Source organism: Prionailurus bengalensis, chromosome C1 (assembly GCF_016509475.1).
Source record: "Prionailurus bengalensis isolate Pbe53 chromosome C1, Fcat_Pben_1.1_paternal_pri, whole genome shotgun sequence".
In the NCBI taxonomy this organism is placed as follows: Eukaryota; Metazoa; Chordata; class Mammalia; order Carnivora; family Felidae; genus Prionailurus; species Prionailurus bengalensis.
The window spans coordinates 42,271,174-42,296,745 of NC_057345.1; the positions used below are offsets into that span (position 1 = coordinate 42,271,174).

At 46.5% G+C, this 25,572-nt stretch overlaps 2 protein-coding genes across 7 annotated transcripts in view; both read right to left on the minus strand.

The window, feature by feature from the left end:
• Positions 1-504: 504 nt before the first annotated feature.
• On the minus strand, positions 505-15,699 carry CC2D1B (coiled-coil and C2 domain containing 1B). 4 transcript variants are annotated; one of them, XM_043574958.1, is made up of 25 exons: positions 15,584-15,699; positions 13,931-14,017; positions 12,509-12,653; positions 11,589-11,707; positions 11,068-11,226; positions 10,512-10,637; positions 10,178-10,337; positions 9,785-9,966; positions 9,548-9,623; positions 9,327-9,437; positions 9,114-9,244; positions 8,828-8,900; positions 8,489-8,625; positions 8,070-8,187; positions 7,810-7,985; positions 7,312-7,437; positions 6,725-6,783; positions 6,520-6,636; positions 6,071-6,144; positions 5,867-5,925; positions 5,586-5,637; positions 5,080-5,179; positions 4,825-4,915; positions 3,471-3,600; positions 505-3,197 (listed from the first exon to the last, which is right to left on the minus strand). In XM_043574958.1, the coding sequence occupies exons 2-24, from the start codon at positions 13,994-13,996 to the stop codon at positions 3,472-3,474; spliced, it is 2,586 nt and encodes an 861-aa protein (XP_043430893.1). In that variant the 5' UTR covers positions 13,997-14,017; positions 15,584-15,699; the 3' UTR covers positions 505-3,197; position 3,471. The 4 variants fall into 4 exon arrangements, with proteins under 4 accessions (XP_043430893.1, XP_043430891.1, XP_043430892.1 ...); XM_043574956.1 differs by having other exon boundaries at positions 8,070-8,205; XM_043574957.1 differs by having other exon boundaries at positions 8,070-8,205; positions 13,931-14,013; positions 15,584-15,692.
• Positions 15,700-18,461: 2,762 nt separating this feature from the next.
• The window catches only part of ORC1 (origin recognition complex subunit 1), a 32,872-nt gene continuing 25,761 nt past the window's right edge, over positions 18,462-25,572 (minus strand). For 2 of the 3 annotated variants that reach the window (XM_043574961.1, XM_043574960.1), the window contains 3 exons: positions 21,809-21,978; positions 20,520-20,607; positions 18,462-18,802 (listed from right to left, as the gene is read on the minus strand). In XM_043574961.1, coding sequence (XP_043430896.1) covers positions 18,611-18,802; positions 20,520-20,607; positions 21,809-21,978 — 450 coding nt within the window. In that variant the 3' untranslated portion in view covers positions 18,462-18,610. The remainder of the gene's footprint in view (positions 18,803-20,519; positions 20,608-21,808; positions 21,979-25,572) is intronic. The other variant, XR_006296584.1, reaches the window with a different exon arrangement.

The window sequence follows — 25,572 nt, forward strand, 5'->3', positions numbered from 1 at the left end:
ATAGGGGCAGGTATTCTGGGTATAACATCCAGCATGGTCTACATATACCTTAGAAGTTTAGAGAGTCTATAGGAGCTGGTTTGATTTTCCTATAGAAGTTGATCTTCCTGCTCAGTACATTTTGCAGTTGTACCTATTTCTTCTGGATCAGTACAAGCTTTTGAATTCTCCCACTAAACAACAAGCTCTGGCCCTGCAGAGTCAAGTCTGTTCTCAACTATATAAATATCCTTTATGTTTAGTAAAATCATCTTGTGGAGCTGAGCATAAAATAACCAAAGTTAGTTTACTTTTTCCCCCTTGTTTTATTTCTATATATTATATAAGAATTCTATCAAGTGGAGGACTGAAACCTCACGTTTCTAAATAAGTGATAATTTTCTAGAATATAAACTTAAAAGACTGAGATATAGAGATCTTTGTAAGGAAAAAAAGAATTGCCATTGTGGTAACTTACTAAATTTTAAAAAAAATTATTGAATTCTTACCAAATGCCAGGCAGTGTAGTTTCTCCATGTATTTTTATTGACACTTTCTGAGCACTTGCTGGTCTCCAGGGCTACAGAAACTTTGCCCTAAGTTCCCATCTAATGTCTTCCATCATCCATCAGGAACCATTCAGTGGTTCCTGAATGCTGGTGGGCCCCAAATTTCAAAATGGATTTACTTCTATCATAACTAACCACTGGGGAATAATTTTTGCATCTAATGTGTTTCAGTCATCAAGCAATGTGAACACTGTTTCTATAACATGTTTGTGGTAGTGGTTGCTATTTTAATAATAATGGTAATGAGATTTTTAGGGACTGAATGTGTGGCCAGAAGGGCCAAAGAATAGAGCAGGAATGATAATGCCCAGTTTAGAGCTTGGGAATCTGAGGCCCTGAGAGGGAAGAATCTGTCTGTGATGGCACTGGACCAGGTGCAAGCTTCCTGGCTCTACCAGTCTCAGCCCCACAGTTTCATCCTAAAAGGAACTACTTTTACTTAAGGGACAAAATCTTTTAGGAGCTGCCCAGAAACATTTAGAAAACATGCTCAGAATTTAGAAGTAATAATGCAGGTTTCACAATGGTGCTGTAAGAAAGGGAAGTAATGTTAAAGTCACAAAATATTTTTGCCCTTTAATAAGATAAATTTCTAAAAAAATATTTTATTCCATATTTTGTTCATTTCAGTAATTCTGAAGAAAGCATGTCTTGCGCTAGATAAAAGAATTTAAAATGTAAAGCTATTTGGGTTGTGCTGGTTCCCAAATGCCCAGGAATCACTGATCTCTGATGTTTGGTTGTTACATTAGGACAAATCTTGGGACCAGGAGGCGGAGTAGGCTCCTCCCACTACCAGTGACCCCTGCATGCCTTGGCTGCAACAAAGGCCTTTTAAGAATCTCAGTTTCCAAGTCCAATGGGCGGCTTTGTCTTGCCTTCCTTAGCCTGGAGGTTCTGTTTTCCAAAAGCAAAGGGTAATGAAACAGACTGAAGTAGAACAGGTTGTGAAGGGAAATCCTTGAGGCACAGAAAACTTCCTATCACATTGGAATAGGACATTTCTAGCACAGGCCTGGGTTCAGAAATTCCTAGGGCTGGTTGTTGAAACCTTTGAGGATAAATAGCCACAGCTGTCCATGTGGCCCTCTTAGTAAGCACCATGTTGGGTGCAAACCCTTAGGGGAAGACTAGGTTGGGTCAGGAACCCTCCTGACCACCCCTCTTTGCTCTAGGTCACCTTAAGAAGCCCAACAATCCTTTTTCATTCTAGATTACTGCTTGTTTGACACACAGATAGGATTGCAATGAAGGGTTAAATCTCACATCTGTGGAAATGTTGGTAGTTCACACATAGGTAAGTAAGACTGGCCAGAAAGCTTTTAGAAAACAGTCTTGTCATTCCTGTTATCCACTAACAGCTCTACTCTTAAGGGCAGGAAGCATGGTCCAGCCCTATCCTGGGAAAAGACACATAAAAGCTCAATCCCTGAGCTGTGCTTATGCAATACTATAGTGACCAGTAAGCTGAATGTATTTGCTTCACTCGTAGCCTTTAAAAAATCTTGAGGAATGCTTTGTTGAACCTAAGTTAATGCTTCAAAAAAGGGTGGGGGGGGGGGATAAGATATTAAAGTTTATTTCTAAGAAATGCAGAATATTGCAGTTTTGAATATTAAATCTATTGTAATTTACAAATCCCTCCATCGTCTCCATCCATTCAGAAAAAGCCAAAGGAGGATCTCTTAGGAAGGAACTAAGGGATTCTTCTCACTGATCCTCGGAAGACACAAGGCTTCCCCTTGCCCTCTCTCAAAAGAGGAAGCCATAGCAGCAGTTTCTGTCAATTAACAAATGTTACTGCCACTCCTGCTTTAAAAGTGACAGGGAACAGGGCTTTTATTTAGGACTTTGATGATCACTCTTCATATAGAGTGTAAAACCCCTATAATGAATTAGATCTAGTTTCTTAAATAAAAACGGCTACGTAAAATTACATACATATATGTATATGTGTGTGTGTATATATATATATATATATTATTTTTTTTTCTTCTAGTTAACAGTCATTTAGTCTTAAATGCATGGACCAAACCCGAGATCCAACCTCACCCTTATTTCCCACCACACATTCCCTCCTCCTCCACTGAAGCTCTGGGAAGCAGGGAGGCGAGTGCAGCAGCAGTCAGGAACCAAGGCACAGGCACAGCTGGGGTAAACGGAGTCATGTGGGATAGGCTGCCACTGACTAAGCAGGAGTCACGGAACCCTGCCTGCACCCTAGGCAGGGGGTTTCCCGATCACCCTCAAGTTCTCCCATCCCTTAGTTAGATCTTTTAAAGGCACATCCAGAAACGTTGCAACTGGAGGCTGTGGTAAGCTCCACACAGTTGCCAAACGGGTTAAGGGGCTGTAAGACTCAGTCACAGAGCGATGAGGCTATCCTTGCCTTCTCTCAGCGGGAGGGGGAGGCAAGGGAAGGGGGGAGGGGAATCCTGGAATCCAGCCTGCTTTTGTGGAGGTCCAGGGAGGGGCCAGCAACAGGAAAGACCTTGCTGTGTGTCAGTAATGCACATACTTAACAGATCTTTGGTGCTTGAGTAGCAGCATCTTCCTATGTACAAAGGCTTCTGTAGCCAGCAGAGCTGAGAAAAGTATGCTCCTGCACACAGTTGCTGGCCTGACTCCTCTCCCAGTACTGACAATCTCCTGCACAAGGGCACAAAGCATACACAGTAAGTCTAAACCGCAGTGAATGTGCTAACAGTTTAGAAAAGATTTCCTGCGACAGACCTGGGAAGGTTAACTTCCCTTCCCAGTTCTCTTGAGGATCATGAGAAACTCAGCCCAAGCCCTACCCAACAGTTTTGCCTCCTAGTTGTCTTCACAGATGAGAAATTCCTACGTCTTCTCCACAGATAGGAGGGGGGTACTGGAAGGATCTCTGAGGGCAGAAGTTTGAGGACTTAGATGGATGCCCACCTTATAGGCCTCTGGGCTCCAGGACCAGCCAGTTCTCAGTGACCATCTGTACATCCTGGCCACTCAGAGGCTCCCGCAGCCTCACTTTCACCTCCAGCTTGCCCCCAGTGGGCTTCCTTCCATCCAGGACCTGTGAGGACCACAGAGGGAGACGGTAAGTGAGATGGGCCAGGGGCTGGGAGCAGACCGCTCCCTATGCTCACAGGAAAGAAAGGAGCTCAACTGTCCTTCAGTGTCAACACAAGAGTCTCCATGACAATGCTGCCCTCCTGCTTTTTGGTGGTTTTAGGTTAAGTCTTATAAAAACTAACATGGAAATCCAAAGAAGTGTCAATGCTCTAAAGAGACAAGAAACCCAGAGCTCTGCCCACTCAGTTTCCTCACAGTTCCTGGAAAAAATGCTCTGGCTTCATGCTATAGCCTGAAAACCACTAAGCCCAAACCCATACTTCACAGATGGCTCAGAAAGTAGTGAATGGTAAGGCTACGAAACCACCGTGTGGCAAGGTCAGGACTAGAACCCAGGCCAAGAGTTCCTTTCCACCCATCACACTGCTCCCTTCCTTCCAAGTAGGAGCCTGGGCTGCTAGAGTACAAAGCAGGACTACAGGCTCAAGAAGTCTGCCTGTAGTTGGGCAAACACAGAGCAGACCTGGCTTAAGAACATCCCCCCACCGGGCCCCCCCAAAGCAGGCAGGGAGTGAGGGCAGGCACACTGTAGAGGGAAAAGCCCTGGCCTACAAATGCATCAGCAAGGATCTGGGCTGAGGTCTGCCAGGAACACAATATTTGTGCTTACGGAACACCCTTGTCACTGGACATAGACAAGCTTGTCATAGACATAGCTTGTCATAGACAAGCTCTCAGAGTCCCTGCCTATGAAATTCATGTAAGTTCATACAAGTTTAAGGAGCTGTCTGGAGCCAATTCCTAAACACAGACTAGCTGCATTCTTGTGGGCCCCCAATCTGGAACTACCTCATCAGCTTTATGTCCAGAGCCTATTCCACTTCTTCATGATGGCTAGACAACTGCCCCACCCACAACTCTGCCCCCGAAAACCTAGGAATTTATGTATGCCAAGTTGACAGCAATGATCAGACCCCTCAAGAGCCACCATACCTGGGAGCTTAGATGACTCAGAGTATTGTGGAAAGAGTATCACTGCTTCTTGTGATGCTATGAAATTTTCTCAGATCCTCTGAATCTCTTCATTTGTGAAACAGGAATAGCACCTAATCTACAGCGCATTTGTGGATATTTTTTCATTAATGGGCACAAAAAACCTACAGTAGGGAGTGGATGTTCAGTGAATGTAGGGTATTTGCCAAGTCGTCTGGTTTGCCCATCCTACCTCCACAATCTCTCTGATCTCACACTCATTCTCCAGCCGCTCCAGCTTCAGGTGGGCTGTGCCAACCAGCTTGTCACTTCTGAAGAAGGATCTGGGGAACCAAGAATCAGCAGGGTATTGGACTGGGAAAAGCAGGGAAGGCAGGAATGAGCCGGCTGTGCCCAATGCAGGAAGACTGAATAGCAATAGGGGCAGCAACAGAAGCCCTTCCTTCCACCCAGCCCATCTTGGCAATGTACCTGACAAGGGCCTCACCCTTTGTGGAAGATTTCAAACTTGATTCCTTTGCTTTGGATCACCCTCCTGAAGCCCCGGTGGTTTCGGTTGATGTTTAGTTTGAAGAGCTGATCAAATTCTGCAATGGGAGAAGACAAGAAGTGGCGTGGGCTCCCAGGGATTTCCTGAGAAAGTGGAAACAGAGGTCCAGAGTTGGCCTCCCCTCTCTCTGCCAGCAATTCAAAGGGACTGCATCAGAGGGTGGTAGAGCATCTAGGTCCTGGCCTTGAAAGTCCACTCGGACAATTTTTGTAGTCTTATTAGACACAGATTATACCAAAATGGGATTCAACTCCCATTTCCACCACCTCCTTGCTATGGGGCCCTAGGCAAGTCCCTCTACCTCTCTGAGCCTCAGTTTCCCCAACTACTTTTATCTCCCAAGTAGAGTAAACCAGCTAAGAGAACAGATCTGAAAGCACTCTGAAAAAAAAAAATGCTGCACACATATCAGAGAATGAGAGAGAAGAGAAAGTGGTCCTCACCTGGAGAGTTTGTGTTCTTCACCACAGCTGTTTTGCTTTTTTGAGCCTGGTCCTAGAGCAGTAAGATGGGAGAGGTAAGGATAGCTTGAAAAAACAGCTGTATAGGGCAAAGAACTCTAGGCTAAATGTTGAGGGAAGTGACTTCCCCCTGTGAAGAATGCATCCAAGGGTCTTCAAACCGCTCCCTGTAGCCAGACCTCCCAGGGAATGCAGAGAAATTGTGCACAGGGTCCTGGATGGAAGATGGGTGTCAGGGGATCCTACCTCTCCCTGAACCTCACCGAGTTAGGGTAGTGGAACTCAAACCGCACAAAAGCATCCAAGTCATCAGGAGTCACTCCTATGAAGGAGAAATGAGAGTCAGGGTCAGAAGAAGTACCACGGAGCCTAGTGCTTGATATGGAGGATGAGCCAATGCCTCTCTATATTGACCGGGGGTGAAGTGTCTGGGCAACAGTCTGAAGTAAAGGTGGCTCTTGGGCTACCTGAAGGGGCTGGGAGGTTCATTCCCCGGACAATGATCAGATGCATTTCTGTGCTGTTGAGTTCTGAGAAGATCCTACAGCCAAGAAACAAGGAGAAAGCACAAAGTGAAGCAGGTGGTAGGAAAAGGTCCTCTCTTCCAGTGCCTGTTTGCCTGCCCAGTGGAGAAGTGGTCAGGAGAGTAAGCCCAGGGAAGCAAAGATTGTCTGGGCTAACGGTGGCAGAGCTGGTATACAGATAGATCTCAGACCTATATGACCTCCAGTCCAGAGTTCCTTCCACAGCCACCACCCAGCTCTGAGCTTCTCACAGGCAGGTAGCTAAGCCCACTCCTCCCAACCTCAGCGCCTATGGCCAGGCCAAGCCTGGGAAGCCTCACTATAGGGGCCTAAGTCTCCAGTCCCTTGTCCTATCCCTGCATGGAGCCACTGTTTCCCTTAGGCTTTGGCACCTCACAGTCTGGAATGTCTTCAACTCAAAGTGGTGGCCGGGAGGGTCAAGGCCCTGAGCCTGGGCCAGCTGCAGGATCTCAAGCTGCTTCTTACGGTCCTGAGCGAGTTTCTCAAACCTGACAGGGATGGGTGGGCATGTCAGCACTGTAGGGCTCACTTTCTCCTTCCCACCCAATAAGCCCCAGCCCGAGGCCTTGCACTTACCGGGTAGTCTCGGCCACATTGCCCTGGTGCATGAACTGCTTGGAGAACAGCAGGCACTTCTAAAAATAAGGGCCCAGAGTGACTGCAGAGCCCACAGTGGAACATCTAGGTTGGCATTTGAAGCCTGACTTCTGAAAGTCCCAACCTTCTTCTGTAGCCTCACCCCTCCTTCTCCCAACACCTACCATATCCAAGGCCACTGTTCCCAAGTTCCATCAGACTCTTCTGCCTAAGTTTTTGTTGTTTCCTTTCCTGAGGATAGCCATTCCTTTCCTGAGGATAGCCATTCCCCAAAATTCACTTAGCAAACTCCTATTTTTCCTTCAAAACCTAATAGAAACATCACTTCACAAGCAGACTTAAAGGCAGCAGTTCAGATAGATATACACATACAAAAATATACATCTATATCCATCTCCCTTGAAACTTTCTTCCTCCCGTCTATAAAGTACTTTACCCATTGTCACACAACCAGTAAGTGGAAGAGCTAGAATTTGAATCCAGGCCTATTTGATCTGGGCCCCATAACTTTACCCAAAGGATGCTGTGGGCACTGAAAGGGGAAGACAGACCAGCAGTCCACTGACCTCATGTTGCTCCAGAAGCATTTTTTGTAGCTGGGCATATACTTCCTCAGCCTTCTGGGAGAGTCGCAGGTCCTCATGGTGAATGAGGATGAAGTCACCCTCCTCATCCGTCAAGGGTGAAGGGACCTGCTCAGGTCACAAGGCCCCTCAGGGGCCCCAAGAATCAGATTATTCCTCTACTGAGCCTAACAAATGCAGAAGCAAAACTAAATGTTTCTCCAGTTTCTACTAACCTCCAGTGATGGGAACTCATTGCCTCCCCATTCTATCCCAAGCTTTGCTCTGCTTTCCATTAGCCTTGCCATGCCTCGTCATCTCTGACCACAGGCAGCCCGCCTGGCCTTCCCTGGTCTCTCTTCGGGCAATGGGGTAGAGCAGCATAAGCAACAAGCTCTTTCTGTCTGCATCCTATCTGCATCGCATCACCGCCCTGCCTGTCAAGCCTGCCAATGCCTCCTCTGCCTGAGAAGTCCAGCTGCTTAAACAAGTGAAACTCACCTTGGAGAAGTCCACAGGTCGGCCAGCTCGTCGTACCTGGGTGATCTGAGCTTCAAGGCATTTGGCTACCCGCAGATGGGCTTTGGCCTGCTCCAGGTCCTGGCTGCGCTTGGCCTGCAGGGCTGCCCGTTGGTATTGCAGTTTCCGTGCCTCTAGCAATGCCAGCTGCTCGCGCACTGAAGGGCAAGGGATAATGGTTAGAATCATGCCTGTCCCTCACTACAGTCTTCACTCTTCCATCCCTCTTCTCCCCAACTCACCAGAGGGACTCAATGATTCCTTAGAACTCGAGGCCTTGGTCTCTGCCAGGGCACGGAATGAAGGGACCACAGGCTGTGCTGGCTTCTTGGCCACTGGGGCCTGGGCTGGGAGCTTATCCTGCAGGTTCCCGGGAAGCTGTCACACAGAATCTGTTCCCCACCCAGGCTCTCCTCCTAAGGCTGCACTAACTTACAGGGTTATGTGGACTGAACCAGGGCTCTGGAGTTAGACCTGGTTTGAATCTAGCTCTGCTAACCCCTAGCTGGGTACCCTTGGCTAAGTTTTTTCTCTGTAAAGCAAAAGAAAGCATACCTACCTCCCCGGGCTTGTTAGTATGGATAACAACAGGGTCTGGGTTTACCCCTCATCTGGGGTTTCCCCCCACCAGCCCCTGGAAGTCCCAGGCCCTGAGCCAAACCTCATCCTCATCCTCATTTTCCTCTGCTGGGGCTGTATCCTCCGAGGAAGCCAGTTTCTGGGCAGCTGCTAAAGTAGCTGCCACTACATCCCCATCAGTGCCCACAATGGGCTCCAGGCCAGGAATGGGGGGGAATCCTGTGGAAGAAAAGACAGCTGGGAGAGGATAGGTAGCCTTGGGGAAGCACAGGCTGTTGTGGGCCTTGGCTGGGTCTTCCTGGCCATGTCTGGGAGAGGTGGCTCCCACAGAGTAGAGGCAGATACAGGAGAAATCATTTCCCCTTCCCCCTTTCTTGCTCAGAGACCTCCTCAAAAAGCCCCTAGGCCAAGCCCCACTCACCTGGAGGAACAGGTAACTCAGCAAAGTCAACTCTCCGTCCTGCCCGGTGTGCTCGAATGGCATCTTGATATTGCTGCAAGGGAAGGAAGGGAGAACTTACAGTGGGCTGCAGTCTACAGGCTCCACACAGGGAGAGGAAGACTGAAAGCAGTCCTAGAAGGAAAAAGACCCCAGAGGCAGTAGGAAGTCCAGAAAGAGAGACAGATAGATGGAGACTCAAAGACCAAGACTAACTGCAGCAACAGAAGGCTGACATGGGGCAGGGGTTGTGCAGCTGTGGGCCCACCTTGGCAATGCGCTCATGCATCCGGGCCTTGCGCTCATCCCCACTGCCCCGGGCCTGGATGCCTGCCTCACGGTACTTGTTCAGTCTCTGCTGCAGGGCATCCAGCACTGTCTGTGGCTCAGCAGGGACCACTTGAAAGGATACAGGAGATGGTGTCAGTTCTGCTGCCTCTCTCCAGGTCCCCCACTCCACAGTCCCACCATCCCATCCTACCTGGGGCTGCTGGAGTGTCAGGGGCCATCACTGGCTGCACTCGCTCCACTGCTGGGGGTACAACTGAGGGTGCTGTGAGGGCCTTGGAAGCCTGTGAGAGGGGCTTCAGGTCTGGGGACACAGAGTAGAGGTGTAGATGGGGGTCCCTGGGCAGCCCCAGACCTGAAATTTCCCCCCAACCTCACCCTGAGCAGGCCCCACCCCACTGGCTCCATACTGACCCTCAGGTGCCGGGGGTATGGCACTCAGGTCCACAGGCTGCCCCTTCTCCAGGGCCTCCAGAACTGCACCAAATCTCTATAATAGGAAAAGCAGATGTGGGCATAAAACCAGGGTAAACTCTGGGCTGAAACCTCCTCCCCTCCCTCCCTGCCCCCGACCAGACTTACTCCAGGTCACTGTGGCCCCCTATGTGAAACAAAGGCTTGAATACAGGGCCTCTGATTCAGACATCATACCTTCCCAATCCTCATGAGCTCTCGGGCATGGTCTAAGTCTCCAGCCCGCTTGGCATTCAGGGCAGCCAATTTATACTCTCTCTGTCGGGCTGACAACAGGGCCTGTGGGTTTGGGTCTGAATCAGATGGGGCAGAAATGCCAGGACTGCCCAAGAGGCTTGTCTCAGGTTGGCAGGGGTTGTCTATTAAGAAACAAAAAGGCCAAAGACGGGGCATGAGGGTCAAAGAAGGTACATACCATGGGTTCCCAGTGCCTACTGCCTACAGATCTGGCTGGCCTGAGAACCTTTCAGAGAAGGTGCATCTGATGACAATGGACAGTGTGGCAGGATGGGGAGGTGGGCCATGGGCTCTGACTCGAAACTAGGATAGAACCTAAAGGTCTCCAGATACCTGGCTCCATCATGAAGGGAGCTGGGGCATCTGCCTCAGGGTTCCTGTCAGCTGTTTCCTGGGCGGCCAGCTGTTTCTTGCCCAAAGCCACTGGAGGTGGAATCTCATCCTCACTGATCTTCCTGCCTTTCCTCACAGCAGCCAGTTGGGACTCCAGAGTCTGAGAGAGAGAACCCAGAAATCCAGCCAGCCATCTTAGCCTGAACCCTGCTTGAAGACAGGCCAGGAATCCTTCACCTCCACAAGCCAGAGGGGAAGCGCCTCCCCTCTTGTTTCACCCACTGTCCTCTGCCCCACTCCACGCAGCCCTGCTCTCTGACAAGGCCCAACCCACCTTTAGGCCACGTTCACAGCGCCTGGCTTTGGCTGCTTCACCTGCCTCCTTGGCACTGGCTGCAGCCTCCCGGTAGTTGTGGATCCGATCCTCCAGCAGAGCCTGCAGTCCCCGAGGCCCTCCAGCCTGTAGATACTTCAGTTCAGGGCATGGCCACTCCAGGGCCAGCTAGGCCCCTGCTGCTCCCTCCCTGCAAGGAAGCTGCCCCAGAAAATGGAGCTCTTGGATTCAAGGAGAAGGAAGAGCCTAAAAGCCTCAAGCTACGAGGCAAAGACTCACTGGAGAGGCCAGAGAGTCTGTGTCAGAGGCAAACACAGAGGCCTGGACAGTCTGTGGAAGCCAGGAAATGGCTGTAGGGGGTGGTTTGGGAGAACAGAGAGGCCTTTGAGGCTGGCCAGCCACCAAGCAGTTTCTCAGGCTTTGTCTCTGCTTGGGGCAGCTGCTGGAGGGCCCTGGGAGGGGTTATTGCAGCCTTCCTATGCAAACCACGCTACATGCATGTTATACACAGACATGTAGGGGCATCAAAGGCACACAAGATCCCTCCAGAACCTACCTGAGCTGCTGAGACTGAAGCTGTTAGTAGAGCTGTCTGTCCTGGAGGTTCAATGTTTTCCTGTCCCTTCTCTTCCTCAGAGACACCTGGGCTGGCTGTCTTATCACCATCCAGTGGCCCAGCCTCCTCACCTTCACCCAGGACCTCCTGCAGCTCAGTCTGGGGAGACAAAAGTCTCAGGAGCTTGGAAGCCTCATAGCCATATACATGATAGGATATAAGAATAAAGGGCCTTTTCCCCACAGCGATATTTCCCAATATCAGTCACTGTGCCTAAAAGTCCTTTTTACCATTAATCTGACCAAGGAGAGCCTTAAAAACAGTAAACACTACAAATCTAAAAATCCCCAAATGCATAGTTCAGACCACACACCAAAGGGGATTAGTCTCACAGTGTAGTTGGGAAAATGGGCCCCAAAAGAGCAAGGCACTCACTCAACCTCAGAACACACGAGACAAACCCCAGGCCTCCTCCACAGGTTTGACCACAGAGCCCTCAGACACAAGCCTGGCAGACGCACCAGCAAGTCTGCATCGTCCTCCAGCCCTTCCTCCTCCTCCTCCTCTTCCTCCTCCTCCTCCTCCACATCCCGCATACAGTCTGCAGCCAACTTCTCGATGTGGGCCATAGGCAGGGGGGCTGAGGGAAGAGGGTTACAGAAGCTCAGGGCAACTCAGAAAAAGTCCACGAGGAGTGTCTTCAATTCACTGTGACAGCAAGACACACCCAGGTAGAAATCTTCCTTCCCTTCCACAGCTAAAGTCCCACCTGGAAAATTCCTGCTCTTCCTTTGTGACCCAGCTCAAAAGACCCTCAGCTGGGAAAGCTTCCTGGCTCCTCCAACAAGCAATAAGTTGTTCCCTTCTTGGCATTTTTGTGTTGTAGTTATTCATAGACATGTCCATCCATTCCCCCAACCACACCTTTCACATATGTAAGATTTTTAACATCCACTGAAGCTTCACAACAATTATGCAAGATAAATAATATGATCTCCATTTTAAAGAATGAACTGATAATAAAACCAAAGATAATCTTCCTAACAGTGCAATCCTAGTAAGGGGCAGAGCGATGACTCAAACCCAGGCTCATCTAATCTTTTACTTACACATTTGACACAATTTCTGTGAATTTATTATGTGCCCAATGCAGTCCATGCTGAGCCCCTCCTCTATACTGGGCCCTGGCTACATCTAAGACAGAGACCTGAGTCAGAGAATCAGACTGCTGATTGTCCACAATGGGGAGGGGGGCAGTAAGAGGAGTGAGCTTCCCTTCACACAGGGGAAGATGGCCTCTTGGCGGGAATGCTGCACAAGAATGGATATCAGAAGGACCAGGATATCTAATGGGTTCCTGCCAGTTGTGAGGAGAGAACCTCTCTACCTGCCTGAACCCATCTGGTCCCAGCACTGAGCCAGCCCAATGACACAAACTCACCCTGCCCCTTGGGTGCTGGCTTCTTGTCAGTGACCCCTGCTTCCCCTGTGAGGGCCAGTAGTTCAGCCTCCAGGTCCCCATCATCTTCAGTTTCCTCCATCCCCAGCAGCATGTCCTCTGGGCTGAATTCCACAAAGAGCCCCAGCTGAGAGCAGAGAAGGGTTCTTAGGAACCATACAATGAGGCCCAACCCCAGGGCCAGTCTCAGGCAGTCAGTGACTCCTTCACTGTGTGTGAAGCCCAATGTGCAAATAGGGAAACTGAGGCCTGAAACATTAGCCTTTGGAACAATTATCTCCCTGGTGACTATAAAGAACCCAGTAAGACTACACTGCCATTATTATTACTCACAACATAATAGCACTAGATGCCAGGCACTGTACTTAGCACTCTATATAATTATTTTCATTAATTCTCACAATCCTGAGAAGTAGGTCCTATTTTATTTTAATTGCGGTAAAACATATCTAACATACAAATTATCATCTTAACCATTTTTTTTAAAGCTTTACACCCAACATGGGGCTTGAACTCAGGATCCTGAGATCAAGAGCTACCTGCTCCACTGACTGAGCCAGCCAGGTGCCTCTCACCTTCACCATTTTCAAGCGTACAGTTGAGTGGCATGAAGCCCATTCACACTGTTGGGCTACCATCACCATCATCCATCTACAGAACTCTTTTCATCTTATTAAACAACTCTCCTCTTCCCCCTCCCCCTGTCCATTACCATTCTACTTTCTGTCTCTATGAATTTGACTACTCTAGGAAAAGGCAGTCCTATTTTTATCTCCAAGTTCAGATGAAACTGAGACAGCCTTGTAAGTGGCAGACCTAGAATTTAAAAATAAAGGTCTTATGACTTCAGTGTATGCTCTTTATCCCACAACCTCCCTTACTCGCCTCTTTTAAGACATTAAGAATGGACTAAGAAGTTTCAGGACTTGGACCCAGAAGAAATAAAGGAAGCAGATTAGAGAATAGACTTCTGTCTCCCACCTGGGCCACAGCCCTGTGTCCCTAAGCAGCAAAACTCTCCAGGCACAGTCCTCAAGCCCTGGTATCCTTGGCTAGCAAGCAAAATCATGGCAGTAAATGAGAAACCCATAACAGTGCTGACACCCCATCAGAACACCCTAAATTTGGTGGTTCCTGAATCCTCCAGATCACTCATAGGGAGATGGCCATGGCAGGAGGATGCCTGGGTTGAAACACAAAAGAGTTCAGGCCTCATCTCCCACAGGTGGGTGGCAGGGGCTAGTCACAGGGTCTCTGCCAACTGTAGGAGGAACTGCTCAAAGTCTCTGCACTAATGGGGAAGTCAAACAGGTGACCCCGTTTGCCCAAGCTGTCTAGAGACCACCCCCCACCCCCACCCCCAACCTCAGGCTGAGAAGTGAAGGAGGCTGTGTGTGTCCATACCTGCTTTGCAGCTGCCACACCCTGACCACTGGCCTGAGGGCCTTTCCGAGGTCTTGGCCCTGGCATCTCGACAGCCTAGACACCTGTCTGGTGGGGAGAGGAAGAGACTCAGACTGGAGCAGCCTATAAGCCCCACCTCCAATACTGCAACCTTGTGGTAAGGTGTGGTTATAGTAAACTCTCAGAGAAAAAAGGCAATGTTTAACACCAAAGGATGAAATACTAACTCTGGAATCATAGCAATGAAGCAAGCAATATGGGAGATGGAAGGGATGGGACCCACCTGTTAATGGGTTTAAGCGGGGAGTGTGGACACACAGTAAAACTTACTGAACTGATTGACCAATTTGGATTAAACCCAAGAGGTTGAGTGAGGGGGAGTGGCATAGGAAAGTAGATTCAGGAACAGGGCTGGTACAAGCTGGGTGGGATTCCAAAAGGCTCTAAAACTGTGCCAAACATGATAGCCATCTATGGCTTTTAACTTTAAATTAATTAAATAAAATTTAAAGTCCAGCTCCTCAGCTGGTGGCTACCACTGGCCAGCACAAACACTGAACATTTTCATCACCACACAAAGTCCTAATAGACATTCTGCTCTAGAGAAATCTGACTCAGCATTCTGATTCAGAGATCTCACAACCTTTCACAGGAGTATGTGAAAATCTGTGCTGGGCACTGGGAGAGCAGGAATGAATCTGACATGTCTCAACCCTCAAAGAACATTTACATGGTGGGGACAGCCTCTTCAGTGGACAAAAACCGCACAGGGTAGCTCCAGGGAACCGGGATCCCCAGGAGTGGCCAATTATCCAGCACAGACAGAAAAGGCATCTTAGAGAAAGTGATGCTTGTGCTGCCTCATGAAAAAGTTGGAGGTAAGGAAGGGGTATGGAATTCCAAAAAGAGGGAACAACCTGACACTGGTTCTAAGGTGAGAAACAGTGTGGTCTCCACAAGAAAGCTGAAGACCTGGGATTACTGGGGCATAAAGTGTGAGACAAGAAATGGCACAAGCGAAGCTTGTAATCTCTACAGGGGGCAAAACAGAAAAACCTTTACGCCTAAAGGACGTTTAGCATTATCCTGAGGGCAGTGGACGTGAAGGGACCAGGTCAACGACTCAGAAACTCCCGCTGGCGAAAGAGGGGAAGGGGTAGGAGGAGAATGGAGGCTGGAAGCCTTCTCGGTACAGAACATCTCGCAACGTTCCCGCAAAAGAGGTGAGCAAAGGGAGCACGGGAGGCAGAGAAGCGGATGGATTCCACCGTCAGAGAGTAAAATCAACAGGGCTCCGAGGTTAACTGGATGTAGGCGCACGGGATGGGGCGCTCAGGGTAACGCCAAGCGTCAGAGTTCACTGACTTAGGTGAATGGCGGGCCGTCACCTGAGCGGGGGGCACGGAGCGAGCGAACTTGGGGAAGAGACGAGGTCAGTCAGACATGCCGAGTCTGCGGCTCCGGGGCAACGGGTAGGGCCGTCGGTGTTGGGCCCAGATTCTGGAGAGAAGCGGATAGCGGAAGCCGCAGGGGAGGCGAAGCCGAGGGACCCCACTCCGTCGCGGCAGGACGCACAGCCCTGCCCGGCCCCAGGCCTCCATCTCCCCCGCCGCCCGGTATCTCCCCTCGCCGAGGGGCAGGTACGCTGCATACCTCGCGGCGGATCCAAAACCTGCCCGGGCCTTATCCACCCGGCTTCGCCTAGGGCTCCCGCGGCCCCCGGGCGGCCGCAGTGGCAGCGGGTACAGCTGCTGCCGTGACAGGAAGCGACTCTGCGGGAGACTGCTCACGCCCTCACACGTGACTCCGCGGCCCGTAAGGCGCGCACTACGCATGCGCAATATGAGGTGGGCGTGACGAACCAACAGGTGACTCCAAGGGCGAGGTTTTCCAACGCGCAGGCGCCTTTGGGCAGGTAGGGCGAGGCTTGCGGAGAGGGTCGTTGGTTGGTGTTGGGTTGTAGCGCTGAGGGCGCAAATGCAGTAGGTTCGTCCTCTGCCTTTTGTATTTACAAGTTCCTCGCTATGCTTCCTCCCCTACACCCAGTATGAAGCTCCTGGGCGCACACTCTCCAGACCTACATGGCCTCACGCCCTCGCCCCGCCCCACTCTGAATGGAGGCGGGGCTTGTTTGCCACCCTCGTCAGTGTTGTCTTTGTAAATGAGTCTAGAGAAATAGAAATGGGGCTCACCATTTGTTTCCTAATCATTCAGCAACTGAATGTACCTTTTCCAGTCAGAAGGCGGGTTGAACACCTAAGATAAGACTGGCAGTGTTCATTGAACCTCTTCATGAAGTCGCTTCAGTTTAAAACCGAGATAACGCCTATAACCAGCAGGGCGATGAAATGGCGGGTGGATGGGGCGTTAAAGAGAATCTTCATCTTAAAATCTTGCAACGCGCACCTGCCTAAATTCCAAACTTTTAAGCTATTACTGTTTTGCGGTTTGTAGTTAGAGGTTTAAAAAATCTCCCAGTTTTTTTTGGACAAAGGGCTTTTCCATCTCCTTACTGCTTTTGGGTGATTTTCCAAGGAGACAGTCTTTACCACTTTAAAACTGAAGTTTCAAAAATAAAAAAAGTTGAAGTTTCACTCCCATATTTCTTCTCATTAAACGTTTTATAATGAAATATTTAATATATACACAGATCTACAATATTTGCTTGAATGCAAGCTCCATAAAAGCGTAAAATTCTCCCAAGTTCTCTCCGGTGCCTAGAGCAGTGCATGCATGGACATGGTAGGTACTCAAAATAAATAGTTCCTATTTTTTGTGTGAATTGACATAAATACGAGGGTGCCTACCACAGTTTAAGAAAAAAAAACCAGTACTGGGGCGCCTGGGTGGCGCAGTCAGTTAAGCGTCCGACTTCAGCCAGGTCAAGATCTCGCGGTCCGTGAGTTCGAGCCCCGCGTTGGGCTCTGGGCTGATGGCTCAGAGCCTGGAGCCTGTTTCCGATTCTGTGTCTCCCTCTCTCTCTGCCCCTCCCCCGTTCATGCTCTGTCCCTCTCTGTCCCAAAAATAAATAAACGTTGAAAAAAAAAATTAAAAAAAAAAAAAAAGAAAAGAAAAAAAAACAGTACAATAGAGTGGAAAGCTGAGCTGTCAGCATATAGCCCGCCTTAGGCCTGGAATCCATAAACTGTGAGCTCATGACCTGAGCCAAAGTCTGACCTTAACTGACTGAGCCACCCAGGTACCCCTACAATGAACATTCTTGTACACAACTCCTGGGGTACACATGTTTTTTAGGGTAGGAGTGGGATCGCTGGCTCATAGGATTTCTGCATTTTCCAGATTAGATATTACCAAATTATGTCCAAAGTAGTTTCAATTTATATTCCCATCAGTGGGGCGTTTGGGTTCCAGTTGTTGCCTTATTGTCATGGAAACCTTCTCTAAAACATGTGGAAATGTTTTGGCTTGCAAGTCTCATTTACTATGTTGCCATTTTTTTTGTCATTCAGGTTTCTTACTTTGTAGATGACTCATTTTTCCTTTTTATTATGTAATTCTTCATTCTGATACGGATCCTCCTTTATATGCAGTTATAAATATATGTGCATATTTTTTCCTGAATTGAGATTTGCAGATATTCTATTTCACTCATAAATATTTCATCATAATTCTCCTAAGAACAAGGGCATTCTCCTACATAACTACGGTATTTTCCACTCACAAAGTTTCACATTTACATAATACTTACATAATATATAGTCCATAGTTTTGTTTATAATCGTATCTCTTAAGTCCACACCCAATCAAGTTTCACACAGTACATTTAGCCATGTCTCATTTCCCTATTCTCCCATGGTTTTTTGGTCTTTTGTGATACTATTTTTGAAGAGGAACAGTTGCTTTGTGTAATATTTTCCCCCAATTTTGATTTATCTGATAATTTTCTCATCAGCAGATTTGGGTCAAACACTCCTGGCATGATTATTACATCATAAGGAGGTTTTAGATGTCCGTTCCACTGTTGGCTGGAAATATAAATATGAGAATTGCAAAGTAACACAAAAAACCCTGCCAAGATTTTGACTGCAATAGATCTGTATTTAGAGATTAATTACATCTCTTTATTACATATACTTCTTGATACCTTATATTTTGTGCCTTCTAAGTTTATTTAAATATTTGTTTTTATGATAACTTTTAAAAATTATATTTTCTAGCTATTTGCTGGTATGGATTATTTGTCACTGGTATTATTTCCAGCAGTTCTTTTTTATAAGCCAAGTTTGTTATATTTACATTGTTAAAAAGATACATGACATACAGTAAGTCTTCCTCTAATCCCTGACCATAGCTATCTAGTTCTTGTCCAGAGGGAACCAATGTAACCAATTTCTTACATATTCTTCCACAACTATTTTATACAGATACATATAATTGTGTATATACCACCTTACCATTAAGTAAATGGCAGGGCCACTAACAAATAAAAATCACAAGGAGGGCTTATAGTAGGAAGGATGGTTTGGTTTTATAATCTGATGTTTGTAATGTCTGCAAACTTCTCAAACACTCTAGAAAAAGCAAATTATTTAATGGAAAATTCCAAAATACAAGACAGCCATTTCCATTCAGTATACTTTGCTACAATTTGATGTGCTTAGAAAAAGGAAATCAAGCTCTTCGAAAACATCTGATCACAGTCCTTCCTTGTGAAGCTCTTCACTCCTTCAGCGCGTACAGCACATCATCCTGGCTGACATTGAGCCGCACACGAAGGAGCAGGTCATTCCTGCTGGACTCCACAAGGAGAAGGCGACAAGAGCCTAGATGAGAGCACACTGCCATTGTCTCTGACATGGTAGGGTACGGAAGTCCCTCCATTCTGCACAGTGCCACGTGTTGACTGTATACCTAGAAACAAAAAGCAAATCTGAGGTCAAATGTCAGAAAGTTTAAGAGGAAAGGTAGTCCTGATTCTGTACCTGATCATTTATTTCTTCTTTTAGGAAAGTCAGACACTTCTTGTCCAGGATACTCAATACCCTGAAAGCATCAACAGGTGCCCCAATGGGGCACAAATGCAGGGGCAGAATGCTATTCTGGCTTTGGAATCAGAGCAGGTCTGAATCCTGATTCTACCATTCACCTAAATATGCAACCCTGGGCAAGTGATTTCACTTTTTGAGCTTCAGTTTTATCTATTAAATATACTGCCACATCCCTCATGTGTTAATGGATATAAAATATCTAGTAATTGTCACTCATACAAACAATCCTAGTCTCCAGGGAGAATTGAGAGTTCCAATTGAGATTTTCATAATTCAGGTTAAATTTTACTACAAGGGTATTTTCCTTAGCAGATAATAGCACACAGGTACTAAAGCATGACCTCTGGAAAAGCAGAAAGGTCCAGGAAGAATGCTGCACAAGACAGGCAGGAAGATAATGGGAAACAGATTCCTAAAGCGCCCCAGTGTGTCAGGCAAGTCTGAAGCACTTCCTGGTCACTCTTATTCTATTTATAAATCACCCCAACCCCCACTCCCATCCAGGCTGGGAGCTTCTCAGGAGCCAGGGATATTGACCAATTCAGCTCAGGGTTCCTGGATCACATCACAGGATTGACACACTGCAGATGTTCAGGAAATGTTTACAAACTGAAATGAAGGCTGCTTTCTACAGAAGAGCTGTCTCAGGCCCTAGAAGAACAATAATGGGCAAACATAACCAACACCTAAATGTTTAAAACAGAATTTAAAGAAAACGTGAAAGGAAGTAAAGAAATAGCTGGAAGGAAAATGTTTTCCTGACCTCTCCATTTGTATGTCTAAAACATAGTGACACACACACACAAACATATACACTCCCAGGTATACACTCAAACACCTTCAATAATATTTTAAGGCAGCTCATTACCTATGGACACTAGTTTTCAACAGAACTCTAAGGCACATGCCCTAGTGATTCCTTTTACTTGATACACTTGAAACTATGCTCAAAGGAGGTTTGGATTGGTCTAATTTGTTTTTAAAATGGGTCATTCTGGGGAGGCCTGGGTGGCTCAGTCCGTTAAGTGTCAGACTCTTGATTTTGGGCTCAGGTCATGATCTCATGGTTCATGAGATAGAGCACCATATGGGGCTCTGGAAAATGGAATTTTCCATTAAATTAAGATTCTCTCTCTCTCCCTCTCTCTACCCCTCCCCTGCTCATATTCATTGGTCCCCTCGCCCTCTCTCTCTAGCACATAAAATAAATAAATTAAAATTAAAGAAAAAAATGGGTCATTCTGAGAGCCTTATCCCCACCACACAAGCTTTATTAGGGCAATATCTCTTGTTCCTACTCATCTTTAAATCTCTTACTCCTAAAACAGTATCTGGCACATAGTACTCCTTCAATCTAATATGCAGAAACCAGTTGCTAAAGGTCTCTTCTCATACAACTAAATAAAAATATCACATAAAAATAGGTGTTGGTCTGATATTCTGTAACATAACAGGTTGGCACAAATAAAGACTAACTGTTACACAGTGATTGAAATTCCCACCCATTTAAGAAACACCAAAACCAAAATCTAGAAGGATTTGGAAAAAAAAAAAAAAAAAAAAAAAAAAAAATCACTTACCTGTTGAAATGTTGCTTCTTCTAGTCCTGATCGGCGGAACTCAGCAAGTATGGCTCTCAGGAAACTCTGTTCCAGAACAGAGGAGTTTCTCAAAGAAAATGAGATGTGAATTCTCATAAGTGGCTATACCACCAGCCCAGAGAAAAGTCAAATATTAAGTTTTTCTGTCTTTAGAGAAAAGAGAAGAAAAAACTGGGAAATACTTTCTCCTATATTATTCAGCAAGTTTTCTCCTACCCCCTAAAGTTTCAAAATGATATAGAAAATGCCACTTTGGAAGCCAGGCAACACAGCAACTGTATCTGGAAATACACCAGCACACTCATTTCATGAGCAGAGTGTATCATTCAGTGTAAGAGGACTAGTCCAATAGCACTTTACTTCACTCAGTAAGTGGTCACAGTTCTCCTCCTGTACGAAGTTTGCATTTCTTTAGTTTTTCTTTTATTTATTTATTTTTTTAACGTTTATTTATTTTTGAGACAGAGAGAGACAGAGCATGAACGGGGGAGGGTCAGAGAGAGGGAGACACAGAATCTGAAACAGGCTCCAGGCTCTGAGCTGTCAACACAGAGCCTGATGCAGGGCTCGAACTCATGGACCGCAAGATCATGACCTGAGCTGAAGTTGGCCGCCCAACCGACTGAGCCACCCAGGCGCCCCTCTTTTATTTTTTTAGAAGTTTTATTTACGTAATCTCTACATCCCATGTGGGGCTTGATCTCACCTCAAGATCAACAGTCACACATTCTTCTGACTGAGTCAGCCAGGTGCCCCAGATTTGCATTTCTATTTCTCTGTAGACTATGCCCCTTAAGAAAAGGATAGTGTCTGGAGCACCTGGGTGGCTCAGTCAGTTGATCGTCTGACTCTTTATCTCAGCTCAGGTCTTGATCTCAGGGTCGTGAGTTCAAGCCCCATGCTGGGCCGTGCACTGGGTGTGAAGCCTACTTAAAGAAAGAAAGAAGTGGGGGAGGGAGGGAAAAGGACAGTGTCTTCAGTAAATGCAGTTCTGAATGAGTAAAAGCTTAGAAACTTCTATGGCCTTCCTAGAATGTGGACCTCTCCAGAGGTTTTCCAAGGAAGGTCCAGGGTCAGGAAGCAAAAGAATCTTACTTTTTAAAACACTGAATACATTTTGACATATAACATTATGTACTTTTAGGATTTACAAATGTGTTACTCTGAAACATTTGTATATTGTAATATAATTGCCTTTACAGCTATACTTATCAAGTTACATAATCATAGTACAATATTGTTATCCACATCCATTAGAAGCAACTTACTTGATGGCAGTGATATATGATGACGAAAACATCTCATCTACTGCTTGCAGCAAGTGGGCTACAGTGACCAGGCCAGGGGAGTCGGGCTTCTGGCAGGAGAACTCACAGATCTCTGTGGCACGCCTACAAATGTCCAGGCAGCGTCGTGCATCTCCAGAAAGGGCTGCTACCTACAAGAGGGAATATTTTATTCCTTGAGGTCCCTTTACCATCTCAGCCCAGGAGAAAAACCAACAGGTTCTGTGTTCAGCTAAAAAGGAAAGGCAGCGCTGAGAATGGGCTTAAGCCTGATGTTATGTACTTAGACCCAGTAGGAACCTGGTGGAAGCCCGGGTATAAATTACTAAAACGTACCTGGGACTCTTCCTTTAGTCCAAACCTTTATTTTGGGTTTACAGATAAATCCATAATGGAAAGGGCAGGGATTCTCAGCTTTATTTAAAATTTGGGATATGGGAGCACCTGGGTGGCTCAGTCTGTTGAGCGTCCAACTTCAGCTCAGGTCATGATCTCCTGGTTGGTGAGTTACAGCCCTATGTTGGGACTCTGTCTCCTCTCACTCTGCCCCTTCCCCACTCATGTGGCACATGCACACGTGCTCTTTCTCTCTCAAAAAAGTAAATAAATAAAACTTAAAAAAAAAAAAAAAAAAAGAGGGAAGGGAGCCACAAAGCTGAAGGACACAGAGGATTCTGTGGTTAGATGAATCAGACCAACCCACAATGCCAGCAACTCCACTGTTGCTCCTTTCTTTCCACATGCAGATTCCCTTCACAGGGAATCCTGTACTCTGCCAAACTGACTCAGAAAGCCACTTGCACTTTAAATTTCACAGAGGGAATTCCTGGACTCTGCAGCCTGCAAGGATCTCAGTATTCCAATATCGGCCAGCAATCCCCACCACTTGCCCAACAACAATCACAGGTAACGGTGTCCTGCCTGACAACATCCTGAAATGATTACTTCCTTCCAAAATTCCATGTTAAGTTTAAAAGAGCAAATTGTATAGGCATATAAATACACAACACACCAAGATTAAAAGCAGTCACTTGAGGGAAGTGAGATTATAGGAGTCTTTAACTCAAATTTTTTTTTTTAAACTTTTTTTAACGTTTATTTATTTTTGGGACAGAGAGAGACAGAGCATGAACGGGGGAGGGGCAGAGAGAGAGGGAGACACAGAATCGGAAACAGGCTCCAGGCTCTGAGCCATCAGCCCAGAGCCCGACGCGGGGCTCGAACTCACGGACCGCGAGATCGTGACCTGGCTGAAGTCGGACGCCCAACCGACTGCGCCACCCAGGCACCCCATATAGGAGTCTTTAAATGTTTTGTGTATATTAGTTTCCAGAATGCAAATTTAAGACATTCTAAAGGTCACTCTTCTAGTAACCCAAGACAAGAACAGGAGTATCAGTTTATATTCTTCCTTTCTCTAATTTCCCATTTAGTTGGTAAAGATGTCCCATGGATGTTTCCACCTATCACTTCTTCCCTCCAATCACCATTCCCACTGCCTTGTGAAGCAGCACCGTGTAGTGGCTTGTAACATGGACTCAAGAGCTACCTCAAAGAACAAAGAACAAAGTGAACAGGTGACCCTGGAAAGCAAGAAAACACCCAAAGCAGTTCTTGCCCAGTTCTTATCCACAAACTTTGATGACCATAAATCCCCCTTTTTAACTGCTCTGGGGTGCAGGAGACGAAAGAAAAGCTAGGGCCCATCCAATATGGAATCTAACAGAAGACCCTGTATAAACTTGGGCTGTGACCTCCAATACAGCCTCAGCATGAGGGTGAATGAAAGACCCATCATACAAGAGATGGCAAGAAAAATGGCCTGTTTAGACCTTGGTGCTAGGTAGGTGTAAAAACCAACCTATAACTACAAGCCTTCCCGTGGATTTGAAGCCCAAATTTCTGTTGTGTCTCCTAAAAACCTCAAGTGGAGAATTTTGTTTAAAAACGGTCCCAGTTGATAGTGGCCCTTGGTAACTGACAGAAGGAAAAACAAAACAAATTCTAAATGAACTAATTTCAACCCAGTCCTCAATTCTTAGAGAAAGCCCTAAGGAACATGAGCATACAATAGAAAAAACAAAACAACAACAACAACAAAAAAATTCAAGACCCAGAAATAAGGAAACAAGGGCACATATGCAGGGAAACAGTAATCAGTAGGATTAGATCCACAAAGACTCAGGTAAGATACAGAACATAAGATACATTTGTTTCTTTATGTGTAAAGAAATGGAAGAGAGGTTTGAAATGACAGGCAAGAGTTTTGAGTAAAAAAAGCATCTAAATTCGATGCCTTGTGAAACCAAGAACCCTAAAAGGATGGGAAACAACAGGGGGAATAGTGGCTTACAGAATAGCCAATTCTGTAAGTTGGCAGAGTAGTGGTTGACTCTGCAGACCAGAGAAAGCCAATTCCTAAGCCAGTATTAAGGAATCCAAGAACGAATCGAAGCTACACTATATATCTTCAAAATGCTCAGACAATAGTGATACTGGAACTGGAGGTAAAGGGGGATGTTTGGCTAAAATAAGGAGGACTGGTTGAAAGTTAAGAAATTGATGCCCTAGATTAGGAGTCAGCAAACTACAGCTTGCCATACATTTTTGTACATTTAAAAAGTTTTATTAAACACAACTGTGAGCATTCATTTAATATACTGTGCATGGCTGCATTCAAGATGCAAGGGCAGAGGTGAATAGTGGTGACAGAGACCATTGTAAAAAAAGCCTACAACATTTCCTTCCTGGACTTTCACAGAAAAAGTTTGCTGACCCTTGCCCTAGATCCCTCCCCCATTTCATGCTGCTGGGTAAACATTAGGGCCACTGAGGAAGTTTTAGGGCTCTGTAGGAAAATTTTGTGCCTTGGTAATTTGTACTGTTTCCATAAAACTCTTTGCCTGGGAGATTATCCCTCTTCTGCCATGGCATGAGTTCAGAGATTTATTCTCAAATAAAGATAAAAAGTCTCTGAACCAGGGAACACTAGGTATTATTGCAGGGGAGGGGATGTCTCTCACTAGATATAAATGGTTACTGTTTGCATGCTGGATTTGAAGACCTCTACCCTGACTCCAGCCTACCTCCCCCACTCCCAGAATACTGCCCTCCAGGCAGGACCTGGGACACCCAGTCTGGGAAATCTGCCTATCCTAATGGGAAAGAACTGGAGATACTGAAATTGGCCCAATCAGATTACCCCACAGTGAAGCTCCCAGAGAACAAGCCCCACTCATATGCTCAGCGCTCCCAAAAGCTTTTTAATCTTTACTCATACACCAGAGTGGACAACCAAGACATCTGAGGAAAGTCTCCAACCATGCAGGACAGAGACTAAATTCAAAAGACAAAAGCATCTTGGAGGAAAAGTGAGAAGACAACCTCAAATAAACAGAACAGCATAAGAAAAAAGGACCCTTCGGAGAGAGAGAGAGAGAGAGAGAGAGAGAGAGAGAGAGAGAGAAAAGAACTTTTAGAAAGTGCATGATAGCAAAAGTGAAAAACTACCTAACAGAAAGGTTAGATGGTAACTTTGAGGATCTTGCTCCTGGAAAGCAAACCTTATTAGAGACAAGCACCGTATCTGGCTTGCCTCTGACCCCAGCACCCAGCTCTGAGCTGGCATTACATGTGCTGCTATAGGCACTCAGAATTCAGATCATTTCAACCAAGAAGAACCAGAAAAAAGTTTGTATTTCTTTTAAGTGCTGAAATGCTGTGGATGTGTGGTTTCTTGCACTTAG